Here is a 26,278-nt window from a genome sequence, read left to right on the forward strand (position 1 = left end):
CCAATGACTTAAATTCTGCCAAGTCACTGGTTTTCCTGGCTAGCTCAGGCAACCCATTCCATGCTCTAATAGCACTAGGAAAGAAGGAGTATTTGTACAAATTTGTCCTAGCATATGGGACGAGGAATGTGCCTTTATCTTTGTGTCTTTCAGAGTATTTTATTAAATTTTGTTTTTGTATTTGAAGATTATGGTTCAGTGTTTTATGTATGATTGCTACTTTACTTTTGAGCCTTCTGTCCTGAAGGCTTTCTAAATTTAGTGATTTTACTAAAGGTGTTACTCTAGTCAAATGTGAATATTCGTTTGTTATGAATCGCACTGCTCTATTTTGTGTCTGTTCTAGTTTCTTAATGTTTTCTTGAGTTGAGGGGTCCCAAACAGAGGATGCATATTCTATTATTGGCCTAACCAAGGTTAAATAACATTTTAGTTTTATGTTCTTATTTGATTTATAGAAATTTCTTTTAATAAATCCTAATGCTTTGTTTGATTTTTTGTAGTTTCATCAATATGTGGATTCCATGACAGTTTTTCATTTATTATAACACCTAGGTATTTTGCGTTTTTAGTCTGTGTTACTGGTTTGCCATGAATAAGATAAGTGGAATTAATTTGTTTTAGTTTTTTTGTTACTCACATAACGAGGCTTAATAAACATTACTATACCGAGTTCTTTTTTCATTTCATTTGAAGAATTAATTCCATATAACGTCAGAGGAAAAAAAAAACACTACGTCACACGGCCTAGCTAGACTAAAAATCGCCTTCATCGATACGAGCCATTTATCCGAGTGTTCATTGACTTTGGTGCACCGAGTGCGTTCGTTTAGCATTTCTTTTAAAGAATTCATTCCATATGACGTCAAAGGAAAAAAAAACACTACGTCACACGGCTTAGTTATACTAAAATATGTTTTTATTAATACAAGCAATTTTTCGAGGGTTAATAGACATTGGTGCACCGAGTGCGTTCTTTTAACATTACATTTAAAGAGTCCATTCATATGACGTCAAAGAAAAAAAAATTCCATTACCTCACAATAGGCTAGTACCGGTACCATAAAAAAAATGTCTTTATTTACACGAGATATTTAACGAGGGTTCATAGACATTGGTGCACTGAGTTCTAATAGAATTTATTTAAAAAGGATCAAAGCCGCATTGTTTTTGCGTTTTGTCTGTCAGTCGGTCTGTCCGTCATCTTGATATAAAAAAAACAACAACTAAAAGTTATTAAAAATTGATTAACCTTTATTCTACTTTCAAAACATCGCAATAATTTTTAGGTATGAACACAATTGAAAAGTTTATATAATAGATTGTTCTGGATGTTTGTATAAATAGTAAAAGAAAAAGAGAATTTCAGATAAATAAAATGCCGTTAATTAAATTTTTTGGATGGTCTCGTATAAAAATTAGATGTACTACAGCCATGTGGAGAGATTTTCATACCTTACTTTGGTGTTTGGATTCTGTTTTCCTTAAAAATCGGAACATAATATTAACGATAATTAGATTTTTTTATGTTTTAGGTAGAAAGTTAAATGTACTGTAAGAGAGTAGTGAGTTAAAATATTTTTCATAAAAATCCGTGAAAACATTATTTCGTAAATGAGAAGATTATTTGTTTATTAATTAGAAGAGGGAGTTCAAACAATTATTTGGCGTTAGTAGATTTTTAAATAAATTCGGAAATTTCTGGCGACGATTTATAAGAAACAAAATCCGGAACTTTCTTTATCGATTACAAAACTTCTATGTTATGTTTTAGCAAGAAAATTAAATGTCTAAAAAGTAATTTTCAGTAATCAATTCTAGTAAATTACTTTTTTTTAAAGCCCTGAACAACCTATTGTCGATATTTTTAAAATTTGTTTGAAGATGAAAATACGGAACAATTTGATATTGATAACCAAATTATAGTGACGCATTGTCAATTAATATAAGTATAATATTAGTAAATTATGCGATTTCAAACAATCATTAGGCATAATTCATGTTTTATAAAACAATATCCGGAACATTTTTACACTTAATGAAATATAAGTCAGTATAGAGATTTTGATTTAGCATTAATATGCTATTTACATAAAAAACGGAACAACATATTATTGATAATGTGTTTTTGCAACGTTTAAGCATGGAAATTGAATGTAATATAAATTAGAAGAGCAAACAAACATTTGTTGGGGTTGATTAGTTTTGCACAAAAAAATCCGGAACAATCAATTTTTAGATACTTAAAACTATTGAGATTTTACGGGAGGAACATTAAAGTGTAAATCAGATTTTCAATAGCTTTTAGAGTTCTAGTTTTTTTTAATCTAATCGTGACGGACAGACCGACCTACAGACAAAACGCACAAAAATAATCTTCTTTTATTCGGATGGGGGCACTAAAGAAAAAATAAATAAAATCTGATTTTTTAAAAAAGTTTAAGGAATTGGTTTAGCGCCTGGTCATGTAGCGACGTTACGCTACTGCACGAAAATCGCTGCATAAAAAGTCCATTAAAAAAATGTGCGTGATATTTACATACAAAATGCATTATTAGCCTTTATAAACAAACAGAAATGTTTTCTTTTAATTTTAGCAGCTAGTTGACCAGAAAAAACATCGTTAACTATTATTTATATTTGTTGTAAACATTTCCTGTACATTTTAAAAATATATTTGACTTAGTGATACTGAAAATACACAAAAATTGTCAATCTTTGTTAGCATATTGTAACATTGCCTCCCTTACATTTACGTAATTGTTTTAGAATTGGTGTATTTTTATGAAAAAATCGCTTGCATAATTAATTTTATAAATTAAACGGTTTGCTTTTAGAAAACCAAAAGTAGCCGTTGCACCTAAACTTTTCAAGCCGCATTTAATGATGAAATAATATTTTTCGTATCTCTTCTAGTTTTCGAGATCTGAGTGGGACAGACGGACATTTTGCACAAACCTAATAGCGGCTTTTTCACCTTACGGGGGCCGCTAAAAAAGATTGAAAAGGGGTGGGAAGTTGGTGACTTAGTGAATAATAATAATTTAATAATTAATTTTATTTATAAAGCGCTGTTAACAAACAAAATGTAGGCTCAAGGCGCTGTAACAACATTACAAACATAAACACAACTGCTAAAATAACAGTTAATCTAAAAAAGTTTTAAACAAGTAGGTCTTAATGTTCTTCTTAAAAGTGGTATAGCATGTTGTCTGTCTGAGATCAATGGGGAGTGAGTTCCAAACCTTTGGTCCGTGAACTGAAAAAGCACGCAGACCGTAGCTTTTGAGGGAGAAACGTGGCACTACTAAAAGCGTTGAGTCCATTGAGCGCAGGGTTCTCTGGGGGACATATGGAGTAATCAGTTCGCTAAGGTACAAGGGCATCTTGTTGTTATATATACACTGATGACAAAGTGTGGCGACCTTGTAATCGATTCTCGCTTTCACGGGAAGCCAATGGAGCGTGCGCAAGAGCGTAGTAGCAGAATCTTGTCTAGTTTTTTTAAGGACTATTCGAGCGGCGTTGTTCTGTATACGTTGCAGCTTGGCTATTTTGTCATCAGGTATACCTGCTAGCACGGCGTTGCAGTAGTCAAGGCGGGAGAGTATGAATGCCACAGCTAGCGTTTTTGTTGACTCCGTTGTTAAATATGGTCGGATCTGGCCTAATCTGCGCAGCTGCAGATAAAGACCTTTGCAGAGCTGATTTATGTGTGGGTCGAAAGATAGTGTTGAGTCGAAGAAAACTCCAAGATTCCGCACTACATGGACAAAAGGAACATGGCAGTTCGTGATAAAGAGAGAATCTGTGCTTTCAACTTTTGAGACATTGTTCCTAGTGCCAATCTTAATTATTTCTGTCTTGTCTTCGTTCATCTTGAGTTTATTTTCAACCATCCAATCGCTCACCCTTGCAACGGTACTACTGATTTTCTCTGCCAGATGCGACACCTCTGAGGGTACTGATGAATCGTATAACTGTGAGTCATCGGCAAAGAAATGGTATAAGATGCCGGTTGGCCGTATGACACCGCATACATTAAACTACTGTGTTTGAAATAAGGGAAGGGAAATTACCATTCACAAAATCTCAATAGCTGCAAGATGTTTGTTTTTTTTGTTTTGTTTTTTGTTACCCTTTCAGACATTGCGATCAACGTAGACAGATGACGTAAAGCTGACCTGTTTCTAGAGCCGAGTGTTAGCGTGGGTGTCACAAGACCAAAACAATAGCCTTGACATCCCCTAATTGTCCATTAGAGAGCGTTGGGTAGGTTAGGGGCGCCCTAAAAATCTTTAAATTAAAAATACCGTTAATAATTCAACTCTTATCTTCGTGGGACCTAAGACTTTCTGGGTGGGGATAATCCTGGGTGGAACCTAAGACTTTCTGGGTGGGGATAATCCTGGGTGGAACCTAAGACTTTCTGGGTGGAGATAATCCTGGGTGGAACCTAAGACTTTCTGGGTGGGGATAATCCTGGGTGGAACCTAAGACTTTCTGGGTGGGGATAATCCTGGGTGGAACCTAAGACTTTCTGGGTGGGGATAATCCTGGGTGGAACCTAAGACTTTCTGGGTGGGGATAATCCTGGGTGGAACCTAAGACTTTCTGGGTGGAGATAATCCTGGGTGGAACCTAAGACTTTCTGGGTGGGGATAATCCTGGGTGGAACCTAAGACTTTCTGGGTGGGGATAATCCTGGGTGGAACCTAAGACTTTCTGGGTGGGGATAATCCTGGGTGGAACCTAAGACTTTCTGGGTGGGGATAATCCTGGGTGGAACCTAAGACTTTCTGGGTGGGGATAATCCTGGGTGGAACCTAAGACTTTCTGGGTGGAGATAATCCTGGGTGGAACCTAAGACTTTCTGGGTGGGGATAATCCTTGGTGGAACCTAAGACTTTCTGGGTGGGGATAATCCTGGGTGGAACCTAAGACTTTCTGGGTGGAGATAATCCTGGGTGGAACCTAAGACTTTCTGGGTGGGGATAATCCTGGGTGGAACCTAAGACTTTCTGGGTGGGGATAATCCTGGGTGGAACCTAAGACTTTCTGGGTGGTGTTAGACACCTTATTTATATAGGTTAGTTATTTAGCGACGCACCATAGTAGACGCATATTGAACGGGACTAGTGACGTTTGGGATATGTTGGGTTAGAGACCGGAAAATCAGTTAGCGTTAGAACACTCCAGGGTAACGACGTGTTTAGTGACAGAGACTTCTACTGTGGCCTTTTATCAGAATAAATCCTTGTGAATTTGTTTATCAGTGTTGACTACATCTCTTCACCTGTTAAAACAGGTGTTGTATAGTTCTTGTTTGAATTGTCGTTCAACTGCAAGTAATACACCCGAACAATTACACCCAAACGATTGCAGAGTAATTGGTTGACTTCAAGACAGCTGTTAGACACCTTATTTATATAGGTTAGTTATTTAGCGACGCACCATAGTAGACGCATATTGAACGGGACTAGTGACGTTTGGGATATGTTGGGTTAGAGACCGGAAAATCAGTTAGCGTTAGAACACTCCAGGGTAACGACGTGTTTAGTGACAGAGACTTCTACTGTGGCCTTTTATCAGAATAAATCCTTGTGAATTTGTTTATCAGTGTTGACTACATCTCTTCACCTGTTAAAACAGGTGTTGTATAGTTCTTGTTTGAATTGTCGTTCAACTGCAAGTAATACACCCGAACAATTACACCCAAACGATTGCAGAGTAATTGGTTGACTTCAAGACAGCCTGAACTAGCAACATCACAGTGGGGATAATCCTGGGTGGAACCTAAGACTTTCTGGGTGGGGATAATCCTGGGTGGAACCTAAGACTTTCTGGGTGGAGATAATCCTGGGTGGAACCTAAGACTTTCTGGGTGGGGATAATCCTGGGTAGAACCTAAGACTTTCTGGGTGGGGATAATCTGGGTGGAACCTAAGACTTTCTGGGTGGGGATAATCCTGGGTGGAACCTAAGACTTTCTGGGTGGGGATAATCCTGGGTGGAACCTAAGACTTTCTGGGTGGGGATAATCCTGGGTAGAACCTAAGACTTTCTGGGTGGGGATAATCCTGGGTGGAACCTGGACAGGGATCGCGAAAGCGACTTTAAAAAATTTTATAGAAATTTGACAGTTGCTGTATATCGTTGGGAAAAGAATGACTAGCTGTTTCTAGAGCTGTTTCACTGGGAAATTGAGGCTTGACCGTTATAATTTTTTATTGTACAAAAAGAAATACATTTAAATTTTAAATTTGGCTAAAGAACGAGATAATATCTTTTAGCTAATAGGAAATACTCTCTTTCATTGATGTTCAGGAACATTTTTCGGATCGTCATCTAGGTCTAGGTCTAAAGGCCTATCATTTGAATATTATAAAGTGTAATAGATCTATACATTCGCTTAACAAGGATACTTTCTCAGAAAGAGGAGGGGGCGGGGTAAAAAATGTTCCATTGTTTTAAATGTTATCATTAGTTATCAAGAGAAAAAAAAATAAAAATCGCTCTAAAATTTAAAAAAAAAAAAAGGTATTAAATACTCCCGCGTCGTTCGGTACATTGGGCGATAATCTGTCTCCACAAAGATCTTTCACGCGCAATGTCTGTAGGTATTGTCTTTTTTTTTTTTAAAGTTGTTTTTTTATATATATATATATTTTACAAGCAAAAATAATAATATAAAATAGAAAAAAAAATTAAATTATTATTATTTTACCAGCCTCATAAATTAAAATTAGTCCAGACATTTTATTGAGCTTACAGTAGCTAGAGTTCTGACTCCAACAATTCTTTTTAGCATAATTAGTTTTCAAGAAATTATTTTTTCAATTTTCTTTTTCAGCGACCATTTTGGATGTCCGTGTGATTTGATTGCCTTCTTTGCATCTTTTTTTACCTTTTTAGACATAGCATTGTTAAAAAAAAATGTATTTGCTTTTAAACCTGATTAATAATAATGGCAATGTCTTCGATTCCAAAGATAAAGAATGAGTGCAGACGTAGTAAAAAGGACTCGCGTGACTAAAAGAGCATCAAGAAAAGTCTAGAGAATTTTTAGAAAAAAAATAAAAATTCTGCTACGCTAGCTAGACGTGAATAATGTGGACCTGTAAACACGTGACAAATGGTTCGTTTGCACACCACGATCACGTGCAGTAGAAATGAATCACGTGACAGATACACATGCTGTCATTGTGTTGAAGACTACAGCGATTCTGTTGATCGTGCTTCGAAAGTTGGTCGTTGATGGCGCATGCTGGGAGACATCAGTTGAGAAATAAAAGCAACTCTCAAGTACATGGCTTAGTGGCGACACAACAAAAACAGGGTGTGGAGAAGTTTAGCAATGGACTGGTTCATTTTGTGACTACATTGAAAATGTGTGGAGAAGTTTAGCAATGGACTGGTTCATTTTGTGACTACATTGTAAGTGTGTGGAGAAGTTTAGCAATGGACTGGTTCATTTTGTGACTACATTGAAAATGTGTGGAAACGTTTATCAATGAACTGGTATATTGCTGTCTCTCGCCCACCAGTTACATGGGAATGTCTGGTATGTATATATGTGTGGAGAAGTTTATCAATGGGCTGATGTATTGCTGTCTTTCACCCACCAGTTCCATGGGAATGTGTGGTATGTATATATGTGTGGAGAAGTTTATCAATGGACTGGTATATTGCTGTCTCTCGCCCACCAGTTCCATGGGAATGTGTGGTATGTATATATGTGTGGAGAAGTTTATCAATGGCTGGTATATTGCTGTCTCTCACCCACCAGTTCCATGGGAATGTGTGGTATGTGTGGAAAGGGTGAGAGTTAACCGCTTCCATTGCCGCCTTCCTACAATGTCTTGAAGATATTTTCTTGTTCACTTTGATTACACACTCCTCTCAATGTCACCCTAAAAGTCTCTTCATTATCACACACACACACACACACACGCATTAAAAACAGTATTAGAAAGCGATTCTTTAGATCATTAGCTACAAGATAATGTTCCCCAGTCAGTAGTCACATTACAGGTTGTTTTTTTTCACAAATACTTCAACTGTTTAATTATAGCGTGGGTACATTAAAATCTAGCGATGTTTTTCTTTCCTTTAGCTAACTTAAGTTTAATAATCAGTTTTACCTAACTCCTGTCTTCATTTTTCGTATGTCTAAGAGATTTCATAAATTTCATCACATTGATAGCAATACTTGATATTTAGACACAGTTTAACTTTGTGATAATTTATTTGTTTATTTATTTATTGTATATAACTCAGAGGCAAATATGACTGTAATTTAGCAGTAATTTTACAGTAAACACTTTACTATAATTTAGTTGTAATTTAGCTCTGGTCAATAATGATGATGTAATTGATAATTTCACAGTATTGAACCAGAAATTTACAAATAATTTAACTGTAATTTAGTGGATAATTAGCTATGAAGTGGAATTGAACCAAACGATGACCTGCTGACCATTGTTAAAAAGCTCAAACTACATCTCTATAACTCTATTGCCATACCGAAAGGTCTTCGGGTCTAGTAAACACCTTCCTTCAGGGAACAGTACCAGGAAAAAGAAGAGATAATAATGAGAAGATGAAATAAAAGAATGGACGAACCTGTCATTGAAAAGAGATTTTATCCTAAACAAAAAGACTGTGAGGAATGGAGAAAGACGGTCAACAGATCTTGTGTGGTGCCCCGACCGTTCAACAGACAAAGGGATGGGTGAAGGAGAAGAAGCTGTGAAGTAGGTTACTGTTGTTGTTAGCTCTATGCTGGGCGTATCACTTTTTTAGTACAGAACTCTTGAAACAAATCTTTAACTTCTTTTTCAACAAGAAGGAACTTCAGTTTTCTATTGACAATATCTGCAACGTTCACTTCCAATGTAGATAGCTGTAGAACCAAAGTATGGAACTATTTAGAATGGAAATACATGGAACTCAAGTCACAAACCCACGTCCTTCAGTCACTTCAAAGTCTGAATCTCATCACCCCCATTACCCTTGATTATAAACTCATGTCTCTATTGAACTTGAAGGTTTCATCAGAACATGTCCACCAATGCAAACACCCCACACTCCATAACATCAGAACATGTCCACCAATGCAAACACCCCACACTCCATAACATCAGAACATGTCCCCCGATGCAAACACCCCACACTCCATAACATCAGACAATATTGAGAGTTTTTTTGTTGTTTTTGTTTTTGTTTTGAAAGAAAACGTTTATTTAAAGTAGGAAGATTTAGAATGATAAACAATCAAGATAGAAAAATACTTTTTTTAAAACAAAGTTTATATAAACGAAAGAACTGCACATTTACAGCAACATATCACAGTACTGTAAGATTATTTCTCACTTTCTATATCAGACGAAATCAGTTAATTACTCCTTATTTTTCGGTTAATCTTGTTAATTGTTTCTTCTTTTGTTAGGGACATTGAATAAATTATGCAAAGTTTCAATTTGATCCAACTATGGGAAGTGGAGAATAAATGTGTACAAATGTTGTACCAGACAGATGGGCGGAGTGAGTTAATAGAAGTTTTATACAAAAGAAAGAACTTGTCTCTGTAATTATATTTTGTATAGTCTTTGTCGTTGCGTGTGTGTTTTAAAGCCCAGTATTCGGTGAACCGATGATGCCTGTAACTCTATAGGATACAACTAACTGGGAGACTCTCACGTTTCTCCACCTGTAAGGTCTAGAAGACATACGTGTACCAAGATGTTGACCAGCCCACCATAGATCTCAAGTGCCACTTTAATAGTCGGTGGCCCAGCAGTCAAATCTTCGACCTTGTGAACATTAGTAACGAATACGCCCAGATATCAAATGTTACCAAATGGCACATAACTCGAATTCGGATCGGCTTGTATGGGAATCTGGGGGGGGGGGGGGGGGGCGTTACTCTATTTAACTTTGACCCAAACATAACACCTTCTTGGTAAGAATAACGAAAAATATGTGGAACTATAAATCAACGGTGAGAAAGAGAGAGAGGAGAGAGATAGGGGGGGGGGAATGAGACAGAGAGAGGAGAAAGAGAGAGAGAGAGAGAGAGAGAGGGAATGAGACAGAGAGAGGAGAAAGAGAGAGAGGGGGGAATGAGACAGAGAGAGGAGAAAGAGAGAGAGGGGGGAATGAGACAGAGAGAGGAGAAAGAGAGAGAGGGGGGAATGAGACAGAGAGAGGAGAAAGAGAGAGAGAAGAGGGAGAGAAGAGAGGGAGAAGAAAGAGAGTGAGGGGGAAAATAGAGGAGAAAAAGAGGAGAAAGAGAATAGAGAACGGAGAAAGAGAGAGAAAAAGAGGAGAGAGAGAATGGAGAAAGAAAGAGAAGGAGAGAGAAAGAGAGGAGAGAGAGAGAACGGGGAAAGAGAGAGAAAGAGTGGAGAGAGAGAGAACGGAGAAAGAGAGAGAGAGAAAGAGAGGAGAGAGAACGGAGAAAGAGAGAGAGACAGGAGTTTGCAAAACAGAAAATAATTTTCAACGTCATTGCCTTCCCATCTACACAAGTGTAGGGCATTATTGTTTGAGTCTCCCCTTTCAGACCTTCCGATTTATGGGGCTGATGTTGTGAAGGTCATCTGTTTCTGTCCCCCAAGGTTAACGAGGGTGTCATGTGACCATCACAACGACCAACCAACTTTACTTTTCCCCAAATTATGTCAGTTACCAAGAGAGCTGGGTGGACTCAGAGTTTGCCCAAAAGATCACAAAATAAAAAATCAGTGTTCACCAGAATTCGAACCAGGAGCCTCTCGTTTCGGAAGCCAAGCGCTTTACTACTCAGCCATCTCGCCTCCAAAGTATAGTTTTAAGATATATAGATTGGATTTGAAAAAAAAAAAACAACTTCTAATATGTACTTTACAAAACAACACCATGCTTCAGGGTAATTTGTGTTTATCGATCGGCGCATCTTGTCCCAGTTATAGAGGGACTTCTTATGTTCTTATACGCTGGGCAGGGCACGTATCCCGTAAGGGAGACGAACGTATGCCAAAGGCAGTCTTTTTTGGCGAGCTAAAAAGTGGTCGACGTAACAGAGGCGCCCCACGGAAACGCTTCAAAGACCAACTTAGGCGCCCACTTGCCTTAGCTGACATAGAAGAGAGCACCTGGTTGCATGCGGCCTCAGAACGAGACAGCTGGAGGTCACTCACGAAGGCCGCGGGATACACATTTGAGGCCAAAAGAAAATCCGCTGCCGAGGACAGACGCAGACGGCGAAAGGAAAATCTAAATTGACCACCTGCGGACAATGGTTATGCTTGCCCTGGTTGTAGCAAAATATGTGGGTCACAGCTGGGGCTGCGCAGCCACGGGAAATACTGCATTCCTCACTAATCTTCAGACTCGAAGACAAGCCTTTTTATTATTTATTTTTTTTATTATTATTATATATAGGTCTGTGGTCCTGCTCATAAGAAAATTGTGTTTAACCAAACCGGAAGTCTTGCATTTCTCAAGTATACTTTGGTAATATAGAAGGTCCACGAGATATTTTTGTCAGTCCTAAATATTTCATGAAGGCCCTAAGCTATAGTTTGTGTCTCGTATAGATAAACATGGCTCCTAAACCAGACACTATACAGTATCATGAAATGCTAGAATGACCTTAATAAGTCAATCATCTGATCTATCCCCAGGTGTGAGATACGCTCGGGACCTGAATACGTCATTCGTCAGTTTCACTTCAAAAGCAACAACACCTTTGAGTCTGTGGTGTACAGGTACCAGGACCCCGACTGCCACCACCCGATGTATGCCATCGAGTCTCGAGGTATCCACCGCCTCGCTCAGGCGTCCTGGACAGTGCGAGGGGGAACTGAGGCGGAGTACGAGGTCACCTCGTCCTACATCGTACCCTACACGGTTAACGCCACCGTCGACCTTGCTAAGCGTCTGGCCGCGGGCTGCCCTGACGCTCGTGTGTCCGGAAGTCTCACCCCATACAGCAGATACGTCATCTACTCACTGACCCCTCACCTCGATCATCTGAGCCTACAGGGCCAGAGTTCGAACCCCGACGGCGACGTGGACTGCTTCCAGGCTTTGAACTTCACGCTTCATGAGCTCCAACTGGTCATGCTTGAGCTGCGGCGGCACCACCACGACCACCACAGCTACCAACATCACCATTCGCAGCACCATCACCACAAAAGTAGTCCGGACAATGTGATGACCGGAAGTGAAGAGATTCCCTACGACGCTCCGACCAATGCCTTTACGCGAGAGCTCCTGCTTGGCGCTGTTCACTCGAAACCTGAAGAGAGACAGAGCCACCGACCCAGCAGCTTTCAAACAGCACTCAAAGAAGGAAATGTAAGTAAAGTAAAGTAATGTAATGTAATGTAATGTAATTTTTTGTGATCATAAACAACTGCTGGCATTTGAAAGTTGTTGGGGAAAAGTAAAGAAAAATAGTGAAAAGACAACATTTAGGAGATCATCACATGACTCTTGCAAACATTACATAGCATCACAATGAAACTCAACACACTGCTTCATAATCACTGTACATCATAATCACTGTATATCATAATCAGTGGCTGACTGGCTATTTGGACGATTGCCCGGTGGGCCGGCAGAAAATGGACTGAAGGTCCGACGCTTATGGGCCACTTTTAATGACAGTAACTCCCATGAACGATTTTATTTTCTCTAATAGGGCCCACGGGTCGTTCTGACTGGGGCTCATGCCATTTATGAAAAATATTTTACAGACCATACAACAAGCCGTGCACATTTCTCATGATATTGTCCGTTATATTGTCAAAGCCTAGGCCGTGCTTCTAGTAAGCTTCAGACAAGCACAACAATTCACAAACAATGATTAAAGATTTTATTTCTTTTAGCCTTGTAGAACAGGTACGAATGGATGACCATCATAAGGAACGCGATGTGTGGGCAGTAGAGTATATTAATTCTAAGGCGGATTTTATCTTCCAGTTCGCCCCTGATCATAATCACTTAGAATCATATTCAATAAGTATCATAATCACTTAGACTCATATTCAATTAGTATCATAATATCACTTAGAATCATATTCAATTAGTATCAAAATCACTTAGACTCATATTCAATTAGTATCATAATATCACTTAGAATCATATTCAATTAGTATCAAAATCACTTAGCCTCATTCAATTAGTATCAAAATCACTTGGAATCATATTCAATTAGTATCATAATCACTCTACATCTCAGTCCCTCTACATCTTCATAACTTAGCATCATTATCTATTAGCAACTTAATCACTTAGCAACATAATCACTTAGCAGATTAATTAAAGGAGCGTAACTAAGACCCCTAAGTGACGACAATGCCACACATCAGTGGCGTAGCTACCAATGTGCGGGTGGTGCGGGCCGCACAGGGCACCAAGTGGTAATTAGTATCAAAATCACTTAGACTCATATTCAATTAGTATCATAATATCACTTAGAATCATATTCAATTAGTATCAAAATCACTTAGCCTCATTCAATTAGTATCAAAATCACTTGGAATCATATTCAATTAGTATCATAATCACTCTACATCTCAGTCCCTCTACATCTTCATAACTTAGCATCATTATCTATTAGCAACTTAATCACTTAGCAACATAATCACTTAGCAGATTAATTAAAGGAGCGTAACTAAGACCCCTAAGTGACGACAATGCCACACATCAGTGGCGTAGCTACCAATGTGCGGGTGGTGCGGGCCGCACAGGGCACCATGTGGAGAGGGGCACCACAATTCCCCCAGTGTGTATTAATTTCCTACTTCCCTGAGCTTTTCAGTAAAAACGACAAATTGTATGGACACGAACAAACATAAACTACTGTATTTTAAACATGAACTAACGATTTATAAACCAGTCATGTCGCTATTTTGTTTCATCTCCTTGACTATTTCTTCCATACAATGTAAGCTATAGAACAGTTTGAATCTAATTTACTAGATTTATTTCGGACACACGGTACATGTTGTTACTACACTGATCGATGCTTTGTAATATAAAGAAGAAGAAGAAGATAGGCCAACCTTTTTTAACTTCATTGTTTAGTCCATTGGTTTAATCTAGATATTGAGTTTACAAATATATTCCTAAACTCTAGCTCTAAACAATTGTCTTAGTTTATTCATTTCTCTATGATTCTTAATAGTTTAATTTTGGAAATAATTCCATTGTAATGTCAATTTTTAAAAAATAAGCTGCCTTTTGTTTTCTACGAGTTTTTTTTAACTGACTAGTTAATTGTAATACTGTAACGTAAACAAAATGATGAACAGTGCTCAAGACTGACTAGTTTGGCTGGCGCCTCAAAACCCTTTTAAGCTCAGACGGAGAAATCGGCATCGCTGGTTCTGTCCGGTCTGGGTAGACTATAAGGGCCCCATACCCAGATCTATCGGGGTCCCTCATTACCAACCCATCGGTATAGCAGAAAATGGCATCGGATGGGTAGGACTTTAGTGTAGCTGATGCCAAGTTTTGGAGTATGGCAGGTGTTAATCGCCTCTTGGTGGCTCCCTCTTGCCCTATAAGGGACATGTTTATTTGTGGGGCCGGCAATCTCCTCCACGGAGGGCAAGTATTAATCCTTCTAATAGGAATTCTATCAGTGGAGATCCCATATGATTTTGACAAATTGGCCGCAATGTAGAGGAACGATCGCATTTTTATGCGGTTCCTCTCTCTCCAATGTTGTACTAAGAATGTGGTGGGTAGCCTAGAGTCGCCCCTTTTGTAGCGCTCGTAGGCCGTAAGTACCGCCCTCTCCGTCCTTAAATGTAAAGGGGCCAAAGATGGATTCAATGAGTGGTGGAGGTTATCCCCGAAAATAGAAAAACATGAGACCAGCAGAGCTCCCATTCAGTCATCGCTTGCTTGGAGGGAACTTGAAGTTTGCCTGAGAGTAGGGAACAGTATTGACAACAAGGCCCAATATTTGATTATACAAGAGACGAAAACCTGGAGAGGTAGTAAAATTACTATCAACGTACGATCCACTCTTGAGGGAGCATGTGCTTCGAACTAAGCTTTGTTCCAGACCGAATACATACATGTCTCCACAAATACAAAATGAATTTATTACAAAATTGGGGGATCACGCTAAAAAAACAAATCCTACAGCAAGTAAAACAAGCCAAATATTTCTCTATTATTTTTGACAGTACACCTGACATCTTAAAGCTGGATCAAACTTCCCAAATTTTACGGTACGTTGTCATGGATAAAGACGGGGTGCAGGTTCTTGAGTCTTTTATTGACTTCATCGACACAAAGGACAAGTATGCTGCTGGAATCGCTGAGATGATTCTAGAGAAACTGCGTTCGGATGGCTTAGACATAAAGGACTGCAGGGGTCAAGGCTATGATAATGCTGCGGTCATGAAAGGTCAAAACTACGGTGTCCAAAAACGTATTCTAGAAGTCACTATTCATTGCCTGCTCAAACTCTGGAGACATTAACTAGCAGAGATGAAAATTCATCGACTAGATCTGAAGCAGGTGGATTATTGGTTGCTGTTCAGTCTTTTAATTTTGTCACCTATCTTGGATTTGGGGCTCCTGTATTAACTGAATTTAATGATGCGCAATTCTACCTTCAGAAACAAGGATTATCTATTCGAGACTGCTCACTCAAACTAAAAACATTAGAGACATTTTTAAGTAGTAATCGAGAGGACATCGATGAAGCCAGCATTACCTTTGCCGAAAGCGTGTGCTCAGATCTGAGAATCAGTACAGAACCTCAAAAACGTATGGGCCATTAGAAAAATATGCCTGGTGAGAAAAGTGACTACTCTGTACTTACACACAAAGAAGAGCTACGAAGGGAATTTATTCTACCTTGGACAGGATTGTTCAAGAAATAATCACCCGATTCGAGCAACTTCATAATGTAGCAGATAGATATGAATTTTTGTCGCCTTCCCAGCTATTAAATCCTCAGGTCGAAATCAATCCCGATAGTACTCCTAGCGACATTGATAAAAACGAATTTCTGCTGGAGCAAAAGAGGCTTCACAGTTTGTCACAGTTTCATCAGAAGCCTCCGAATTTCCAAAACAAAGACCTGTTGAGCTCTTGAATTTTATAAATAAATATCAGCTAGATGAATCAGTCCCGAATATCATCATCATCATTCGCATATTTTTTACTATTGTGGTAAACGTCGCTACATGCGAGAGAAGTTTTTCCAAACTTAAACTGATCAAGAATTACTTGCGATCAACGATGACAAATTTACGACTCACTAATTTTGCCATTTTGTCCATTGAACAAGAGCTGGTGGAAAAAATTGATTTCGATAAAATTATTGATACTTTTGCCAGCAAGAAAGCCGTAAAATTCATTTGTAGTATGTTTATGTAAAAGTGATTTTTTTTTTGAATTAACAACATTTGATTAATGAATACATTATTATTTTGAACAGGTTTTGCAATGTTATTAATTAGTTTTTTTTTTTTGTTTTTTTTTTTTGGGGGGGGGGTGCATCAAGATGAGGTACCGCACCAGGCATCATATACTCTAGCTACGCCACTGCCACACATGTTGCATCATTCACAACCAATCTCTTCCCACTTCACCATAGAAACACACACACACACACACACTCCATAATACCCAATCTGGGTCAAAGAGTTCAGTTGATTGAGTGAAAAAATTAGGCAATCATATCAATCATTTTCGTCTTTTGCACAATAGATAAAAAAATATCAATAATAATAGTATTTGTATTGTATAGCACCTAGAATGGCAAACTGCATAAGATACTTTGGTCTATGGACTTAGTTTGTTTCTTGGTTTTGTTTTGTGTACGTGTGTGTGTGTGTGTGTGTGTGTGTGTGTGTGCTTGTGTGTTTCATTACCGCCAATAGAAAGACAAGTAACACAATTTAAAATCAACTCAGAAAATTAGAATGAAGTTAAAAAATAAAAGTTTCCTTGTTTCTGGCTGGCAGCAATCAAATAGTTTCTATTGACTCTGAGTGTGTGTGTGTGTGTAGTTATATGTGTATGTGTGTAGTGAGGAGAGATAATATGTGATACCGTTAGAAAGTTTACGTCTATATACTATCAAGTTTTCATAGTCTCGTCTGTCTGTCTGTCCCGATACGTTACACGCTTCAAGGCTGGCGTGATGTTTTCGTGTAAACATCTTGAAACTGCTGGGTGATGTCACTACGTGAGAGCTGAGACACAAGGTGATGACATTGGAAAAAGAAAAGGAAGGGTGGGGTGGGTAGATACTTTGTCACTAGAAGAAGTATTTGGATCAATGAAGTTTACTTAATAACTAGACAACGGCGTCAGCATTCAGTACTGTAAGAGAAGTAACCTGAAAACAAAAAGTGTGCTGAATGAAAAGAAATACTTGTTGTGATAGGGGCGTTGGGTTGAGACCATACGTTCTACAAGGCCCTAACACTAACCTACGATGTCGCAACCTGTGGTAGTTAAGACCAATAGCTTCTTGCTACTTCGTAAAAACTCTCTTGTAGACGTATGATTAAGTTTGTACACAAATCTTTAATAAAGTTTGAACACTTGTTTTTCGAATCAAAATAAACTTATCTTCTATATATCATCATTCTGAGCTTTCAAAGTTTAAAGTAGAAATATATAAATGCACATTAAAATAAAAAAGTGTATACACAAAACTATAACTCACTTCAAAACTACTTTTTGGGGAGCTCCCTAGGAAGTGGGGGGGGGGGGGCTAAACTACAGATTGTTACCTATACGTAAATGAAGCACTGCGCACAGTCAGGCAAACAGAGATGAAACATAAACAATGATTCAGTTATTATCAATTATTTTAATTTTTTATTTTATTGAGAACTTAAAGCTAAGAACTTTTTCAAAAGAGTGTTTTCGTTTGTTTATGGACGTGCCACAGTTAGGAATATTAACAAAAGAATCCAAAATGCCAAAAACTTTTAGAGAGTTCATGTAGGACTCCTAGCACAGATGACACCTAGATGTCATAGAGGTCAGAGATGTCATCGTGCATTTACGTTCTAAACGGGAGGCTTTCTGTCCCAGCGCGCCGATATTTCGACATAAAAAGAAACTGTCTAAATCGCAAATAAACTGTGAAATAATAACTCTACTCTAAACACGTGACCACATTGTTTGACAAAATGTTATCACTAATGATTAAATAATGAGACGGTCTCAACGCGGGTTTCCTTTATGTAGCTACACTCCTTCTGGCGGTAGCAATTCTAGAAATCTCGTGATTCTTATATCTAAAGCAATTCTTTTGTTTGTAAGGTAAAAAAAATAAGTTTTTGGAAGTATTCCTTTTGTAGAGAAAAAAAACTGCGGAATTATGAAGAGAAAATAGAAACTTCTGAACAGTTGAGTGGATTTCAATATCGTCTGCTACATGTCTTCTCGCCATTTCATAAAGGCGTTCTTCTTACAAACTTGTTTATACATCACAAGAAAGTCGGCAACAAGGATTCTGTCATGCGCAAATCAGTTTTCTCTATGTATATTTTTTTAAAAAACTTTTGCTCTGAAAAGTTCTTCAATAGAAATGTTAATGAGGGAAGACTTGATCTTACACATACAAAAAATAGAAAAAATGCCCCAGTCCCTCCCCCCCCCCTTCCCATGTTTGACATGATAGTTGTCTGAGAGAAAGTCATCGTGTGGAAACGCCCCCTCCCCCTGACTTTGTACCTCGCCATTTAGTTTCCGTAGGAGCCAGCAGCGTGTGTATGCAGAGGTACATGGCACATTAAACACTTTCTGTTGAGGTCAAGTGAGAGCTCCTCACACAAAAATCTTTTTTAATTCCAACCGGACTTTTGAATGCTTAACTTCTTTTCTGCTTGATTTCATGTTCACTATTGAAAGCATTCTGTCCCTACACTGTTCTTCTAGTGCTGTAGACATTTTTCTTTATTTTTCAATTTTTTAAAAAAATGTCTTCCCTAATAGAATTGTCCTGTTTAACCTGGACATAACAGAAAGAAGCACAAAACTGTCTAAGTCCTCCCTGTCTTTTGTCGCTTTGTTTGTTATTTGTATGGATTTGCATTGTGTTATTACTAAAGCAGCAAGCTCTGGTGTATACACCACGGGAGTAGCCGGAGATTGGAGGTAGGGCTCAGAACCACCCACCGAAATAAAAAGTCACCCATCATTTAAAAAAAGTCGCATCCCATTTAGAACACCGTTTTGATAGAAAGAAAAGTAAAGCTAGTCACTAATACTAAAATTAATGAGAGTAGCGAAAAGAATTTTGGCTTGACCACCTCCTCTTTTTTTCACATAAAAACTGAAGGTAAACTAGTCACCATGGTCCATTATCGTAGCCATATATAATAGTGTTCACAAAGAGGTTTTTACAAGTCACAATCCAATTACGGCAATGTGCAACGTCTAGAACGATTGTTTCTCTCTAAAAAAAACTCATGAATGTTAGATTTAAAAAAGGTGGGCTGAAGGGATCGGGATACAAAATGTAAATTGTATTAAATTTATTCATTCTATTTTTCGGACGTTTTTTCGGCAGTTTTGTATCATAAAAGTTGACGGTCGTTGGCTATATATGTATGTATGTATGTATGTATGTATCTGTATGTATTTGTGTGTGTGTGTGTGTGTAAACAGTGCTTTATATATATATATATATATATATATATATATATACATCTGCTTAGTTGTCTACTAACAGTTTCATGGGCGTAGCCAGGGGGGGGGGGGGTTCTTGGGGTTCAAACCCCCCCCCCCGAAATGAAATCCCCCCCCCCCCCTGGGGGTCGGAATTGAGTGACTGATTTTTTGCTTTGATTTTGTTTATTTTAGGTGAGATTTTAATACTAAACCATCACTTGCCCTAGCACAACCAAAGGGGTTTTGAGTTTAAAACCACCTACCAGGGGGGTTCGAGTTTAAAAACCCCTACCAGGGGGGTTCGAGTTTAAAAACCCCTACCAGAGCGGTTCGAGTTTAAAAACCCCTACTAGGGGTTTTGAGTTTAAAACCCCCTACCAGGGGTTTTGAGTTTTAAACCCCCTACCTGGTGTTTTTACAGTTAACTCCCCCTCTTCTATAAAACAAAACAAACAAAAAATGCAAACGAAAATCCCCTAATTCCAAGAGCACAGTTAAGGAAGATTTTGATTTTAAAACCCCGTCTAAAATTTACGATAAACCCCCTCTTTAATATAAAAAAAAGCTAATTACACACTCAAAATGTTATGAGCGTAGCTAAATGGGTTTTGACTCAGTTTTGAATTTAAACCCCACTTCAGTGGGGTTTGAAGGTAAAAAATACTTTTTAATAATAAAAAAAAGCAAATTATACACTAAAAATGTTATGAGTGTAGTCTATGGGGTTTTGAGTTTAAACTCCCCTCCAGTGGAGTTTGAAGCTAAAAAGTACCTCTTCAATATAAATAAAAGAAAATTACTCACTCTAAAATCTATGAGTGTAGTCAAAGGGGTTTTGAGTTTAAACCCCCCGCCATCTTCAGTGAAAGAAAAAAAGCAAATGCAATGAGCGTTGCCGAAATGGGTTTTGAGTTTAAACCCCCATTCAGAGGGGTTTGGTGCTAAAAATACATCTTCAATATAAAAAAAAGCAAATTACACACTAAAATTATTTGAGCGTAGCCAAGCCAATCGGGGTTTTGAGTTTCTTCTACAGATGGCTTTTTTTTTTTAAGTTTAAAACCCCTCCAGATGGTTTTGAGTCTAAGATCCCCCTACAGAGCATTTTGAGGTGGAAAACCCCCCAACAGAAAATTTTGACGATAAAACTTCTCTTTTCGATATAAAATCTAAAGCAAACTACAGTCACTTAATTCCAAGAGCGTATTCAAGAGAGGTTACACATTTTTACCAGTGGCAGGGCTCCATTAATAAACTGCAGTGAATAGTCATCTACCGAAATCGAAAAACACTAAATATAACTCAACAAAGATGGCTAAGACAGATTTCAGGAGTCAGTTATAGAGATCGGATCTAAATCAAAGAAATCCTATGAAGAACTGGGAGTCGACCCCTTAGTAAGATTGTGAGAGAATGACGCATGAGGTTAGCGGGACATGTTCTCCGACAAAATGAATTACGCATAAGAAGAGTTGCAATGATATCCTAGTACAACTTGACGCCACTCATTCATGGAGGTCCTCATGGTAGGTGGGAAGAGGCTTCAGACATTACCAGTGACAGATTTTTATGGAACCTGCTTGACGTCAAATGCTCCGAACGGCGTGGGAGGGTCTAAGTCAGTAAGAATAGCACATTAGGTTTTTGAAATAAAACTTGTTAATAGCATTAAAATGGACTGTAGATACCCAACTTTATGGAAACAGCTTGATGGCAAATGCGCCGAACGACGAGGGAGGGTCTAAGTCAGTAAGAATAGCACATTAGGTTTTTTAAATAGAACTTTTTAATAGCAGAAAAATCCACTGTAGATACCTCAGAATATGCATTTTGTTGGTTTTCAATATCAGAAATAGTGCTTGGCGGCGGGGCTTAGCCCCGCGCTGGGGGAGCTCCTAGCGCTCCCCCAGACCCCTTTGCTAGTAATGTCGAGGAATCCACAATTTTTTCACTAACTCATGGAAGAACCTATTCTAGGGCACAATAAACGTCTTCCGAAAGAATGAAGGGTCAGAATGCAATAAAGATTATGTACACACACACACACACACACAAATACATATAATTTTTTTTTCCCGGAGGGGGTCGGGGGGGGGGAGAAAAAAAATTCACCCCCTCCCAAACCCCCCCCCCCCCCCCCCGAAAAAAAATCCTGGCTACGCCCATGAACAGTTTAGTTCTACGAGCCAAAGACCGTCAACCTATAGGATACAAAAACGTCCGAAAAATTGAATAGACAGACAGACAGAGAGAGAAAGAGAGAGAGAGAGAGAGAGAGAGATCTTAATATGGTACTATAAAGTAATTCTTACGCCAAAATACTTGCTCGTCATTCTGTGTCTAGGGCTGAAGCACTGCTGTGGGCACTAATTAACAAACATTTCTCTGACAGTCTCTGCAGGCGATTGACATTTGCGAACTAGCCTTCTTTCTCAAAGCACCGTACACAGCAAGAGAGATAACCTTCTAAATGATGAGGTGATATTAAGGCCTGTGGCAAGTGAGAGAGAGAGAGAGAATGTTTCTTCCCTATGTGACATTGGTTACTACTGAAGTATTATTAGTATTTGTGAGGAGATACTTGGTACTGTACAAGTTAATATATCTGGAACAACTGTGTCCACTCTGAAATGACTTGGTCAATTTAAGGTCGTTGGTGAAAACCAATTCTTCATGGTAAAAAAGTCTAAGAAAGCAGACATTTGTAAGATTATCATGAAAATCTCCCACAGTTATGTCACGTGGTCACCCAACGAGTAAATTCATTGAAAGAGAAGTATTAGGACTACTTTCTTGCTTTCAAGAGTTTGAAATAGTCTCCGGTTATTTTCGACACAGCGTTAGATAGGCGTATTTAGCCGTCCTTAGAAGTACAGTGTCTTTACGTTATTCAAGATGCATCAACAAATTCACTAGTCTTAAAGCTACAGCGTTAGCAATGTCTGATAAGGGAAGCATTTCCTCTAATTGGTATTTTGTATTTCTGACGCCTCTACAATCCCAACATTCCAATGATTTGTACTTAAGACGCCTTTACAAGTATGGCACTGACTTGTATTTCAGACGCCACCACTACGCCACTTGCGTGTATTTCAACCGCCTCCACTACTCCACTTGCTTGTATTTCAGACGCCTCCACTACGCCACTGGTGTGTATTTCAGACGCCTCTACATCTCCAGTACGCCACTGACGTATACTATTGCATCTGAAATTAAATGTGATTTGGTGTGACTTTCTACTCCAACACAAAAAAAAAATAGAAGGCTATTTAGATTCAGTTGGTTGTAACTAATAAGGCACGATATCATTCCATTTCTTGGGCTCCTATTGGAACGGCAATGTCGGAATGAATTCATTCCCCTGTTTGACTAATTGAGTCGTGCCCACAGTTACTTCCCTTCAAATTAGGATGGTCTAGAGTTGTCTTTCCCTCCACACGACTAAAAGTCTAGTAAAAGAACATTAATATTCTATGACACGAAGTTAATACATTTTGCACTGGTGTGCCTTTAGAACAAACAACCTTTTTTTATATTTAACCATTCCCTCAGTTTTGGTAATAGTAGGACTGTTCAAGTACTTTCTAGGAGAATTGATCCAAAACCAATGACATTAGTGTATGTACTCTTATATGTTGTTTGTTGCTACATAAGAAATAAAGATTTATGTATTAGCGGTTCCCCTAAAGTATAGAAGACTCGCTAATAGTTTTATGTCTGTCTGTTACGTTTACAGCTCAAAATCTAGAACAGCTATTGAACATTTGATTAGACCATATTTTGTGGCTTGCGAAGTAACAACGGCTACTTCTTTGTCTTCTGAAAACAAGAGTTAGACTTCTTTGCCAAACCCTCTGTCCCAAAGGTCCAAATCACGAATGGTGATTAATCCCATCTGTAAGTAGAACACACTCACCAGGACTCCATTGTTGACATATATTTCTTTGTCTACACATAGAGCATCATGCAATGTACACTCAAGACGTATTCATACAGTTGATAAGCAGGGCCTTGATCATACAATTAACAAGAAGGACCTTGTTCATACAGTTGATAAGCAGGACCTTGTTCATAAAATCAAAAAGAAGGACCTTGTTCATACAGTTGATAAGCAGGACCTTGTACATACAGTTGACAAACAGGACCTTGCTCATACAGTTGATAAGTAAGACCTTGTTCATACAGTTGACAAACAGGACCTTGTTCATATAGTTGATAAGCAGGACCTTGTTCATACAAGCATCAAGTAGGACCTTGTTCATACAGTTGATAAGCAGGATCACATACAGTTGATAAGCAGGATCACATACAGTTGACAAACAGGATCTTGTTCATATAGTTGATAAGCAGGACCTTGTTTATACAAGCATCAAGCAGGACCTTGTTCATACAGTTGACAAGCAGGACCTTGTTCATACAGTTGACAAACAGGACCTTGTTCATACAGTTGACAAGCAGGACCTTGTTCATACAGTTGACAAGCAGGACCTTGTTCATACGGTTGACAAACAGGACCTTGTTCATACAGTTGACATCTAGGACCTTGTTCATGCAGTTGACAAGCAGGACCTTGTTCATACGGTTGACAAACAGGACCTTGTTCATACAGTTGACATCCAGGACCTTGTTCATACAGTTGACAAGCAGGACCTTGTTCATACAAGCATCAAGCAGGACCTTGTTCATACAGTTGACATCCAGGACCTTGTTCATTGGATGTAAGTGGGGTATAGAATGAGATTCAGACCCGTCGCCTCAGCGTGGCGGCTCCGAGGAAACGTCTAGTAGTGGAACGAGATATGCAAACTTGTGTGAGAGGGTTTTTTTTTGTCTCACTCAGTGTTAGGATGGAGTAAGTTATGCAGAGGCCCTTGTCCAAAAAAAGTCCCCACGCCGTTCCACAAAGGGTCTGACATCAGTGTCTCGTCAGCTGGAGTGGCGGTTCCTGCACGGAACAGTGGCAGTTACCGTATAGGAATATGAGTCAAACTCCTTATGGTTAGCGCTGCTCTCGGCCACTTACCGCGAGTGGTAACCAGGAACGGTGCGCTCTGACCATCACAGCTGGGAGTCCTCAGACAGAACTTGGGATGAAGAGCTCCTATTCCATACCTGTTCACTAGGTAAATGCCTTTCTAGCGATCAATGGATAGGGGCGCTTATGGCGCTTCCTTTCTTTAAGCACTATTTAAATTTTTGGGGACCTAAATTTCTTATTGTCGCAAAATTTGCTTTTTTTTAGACATTGTATAAAATATTGTTTTTGGCAATATTTCTAAGCTTGAATACTTGTTTTTGTGTGTAAAAAGTTATCAAAACAAATTGAGATGTAGGTTTAACTCTTATTTTGTGTTTAAAAAGTTATCAAAGCAAACTGAGATGTAGGTTTAACTCTTATTTTGTGTTTAAAAAGTTATCAAAACAAATTGAGATGTGGGTTTAACTCTTATTTTGTGTGTAAAAAGTTATCAAAACAAATTGAGATGTGGGTTTAACTCTTATTTTGTGTGTAAAAAGTTATCAAAACAAATTGAGATGTGGGTTTAACTCTTATTTTGTGTGTAAAAAGTTATCAAAACAAATTGAGATGTAGGTTTAACTCTTATTTTGTGTGTAAAAAGTTATCAAAACAAATTGAGATGTAGGTTTAACTCTTATTTTGTGTGTAAAAAGTTATCAAAACAAATTGAGATGTAGGTTTAACTCTTATTTTGTGTGTAAAAAGTTATCAAAACAAATTGAGATGTAGGTTTAACTCTTATTTTGTGTGTAAAAAGTTATCAAAACAAATTGAGATGTAGGTTTAACTCTTATTTTGTGTGTAAAAAATTATCAAAACAAATTGAGATGTAGGTTTAACTCTTATTTTGTGTGTAAAAAGTTATCAAAACAAATTGAGATGTAGGTTTAACTCTTATTTTGTGTGTAAAAAGTTATCAAAACAAATTGAGATGTAGGTTTAACTCTTATTTTGTGTCTTGAGGGTGGAGGTAAAAAAGAATACATGTCTTGGGTTAGAGAGCGTTACGACGCCAGAGTGCTAACAACCAAGGGGTCCAATCAAGAGCATCATAGAGCTTAGGAAATAATTAAAATGTTGAATCAAGAAACCTAGCGTAAATAAATAAGGTGGCATGAGAGACTCTTTGAAATATTTCGGTAAAGAGCTGAAGAGTCGTTAATGACTCGTTAAATACTCAAAGATTATTTCAAGGACTATTTTCTAAGGCGTAGGTTTAGGGGTAAAATAAATGATACCAATAATTGAATTCAAGGGCAAAAAAGTATTAGTTTGAGAGTGGTAACACCATAATGCGGGCTGTGACAATTAGATTTGACACATACTCAAATTCAAATGTATAAAAAGGCTGGCTGGGGGAGTGATACGGGCCGGTCCAAAGTTCTAAGTAAGAAAGAAAGGAAGTAGGCTCATGACACAATGAACACTCTACATCCTGGGAACAAATCAACGCCGGTGGCTATAGCTAGTATATATATATAAATACAGTGGCGTAACTAAGGGGGGGGGGGATGGGGGGGAGAATTTTAAAACCCCCCCGGGGGGGGGGGCCCAAATGGGTGTCCGAAATTTATTTGTAAATACATAAATTAATATATTTGATTG

General features: G+C 38.3%; 1 protein-coding gene across 2 annotated transcripts in view; it reads left to right on the forward strand.

Annotated features, from left to right (window-relative positions):
* LOC106069552 (protein APCDD1-like) overlaps window positions 1-26,278 on the forward strand; it is a 151,212-nt gene that overhangs the window by 101,561 nt on the left and 23,373 nt on the right. For both annotated transcript variants that reach the window (XM_056036226.1, XM_056036225.1), the window contains exon 4: window positions 11,670-12,345. In XM_056036226.1, the coding sequence (XP_055892201.1) occupies window positions 11,670-12,345 (676 nt within the window). The remainder of the gene's footprint in view (window positions 1-11,669; window positions 12,346-26,278) is intronic.

This window comes from Biomphalaria glabrata, chromosome 7 (genome assembly GCF_947242115.1).
Source record: "Biomphalaria glabrata chromosome 7, xgBioGlab47.1, whole genome shotgun sequence".
NCBI classification, from domain to species: Eukaryota; Metazoa; Mollusca; class Gastropoda; family Planorbidae; genus Biomphalaria; species Biomphalaria glabrata.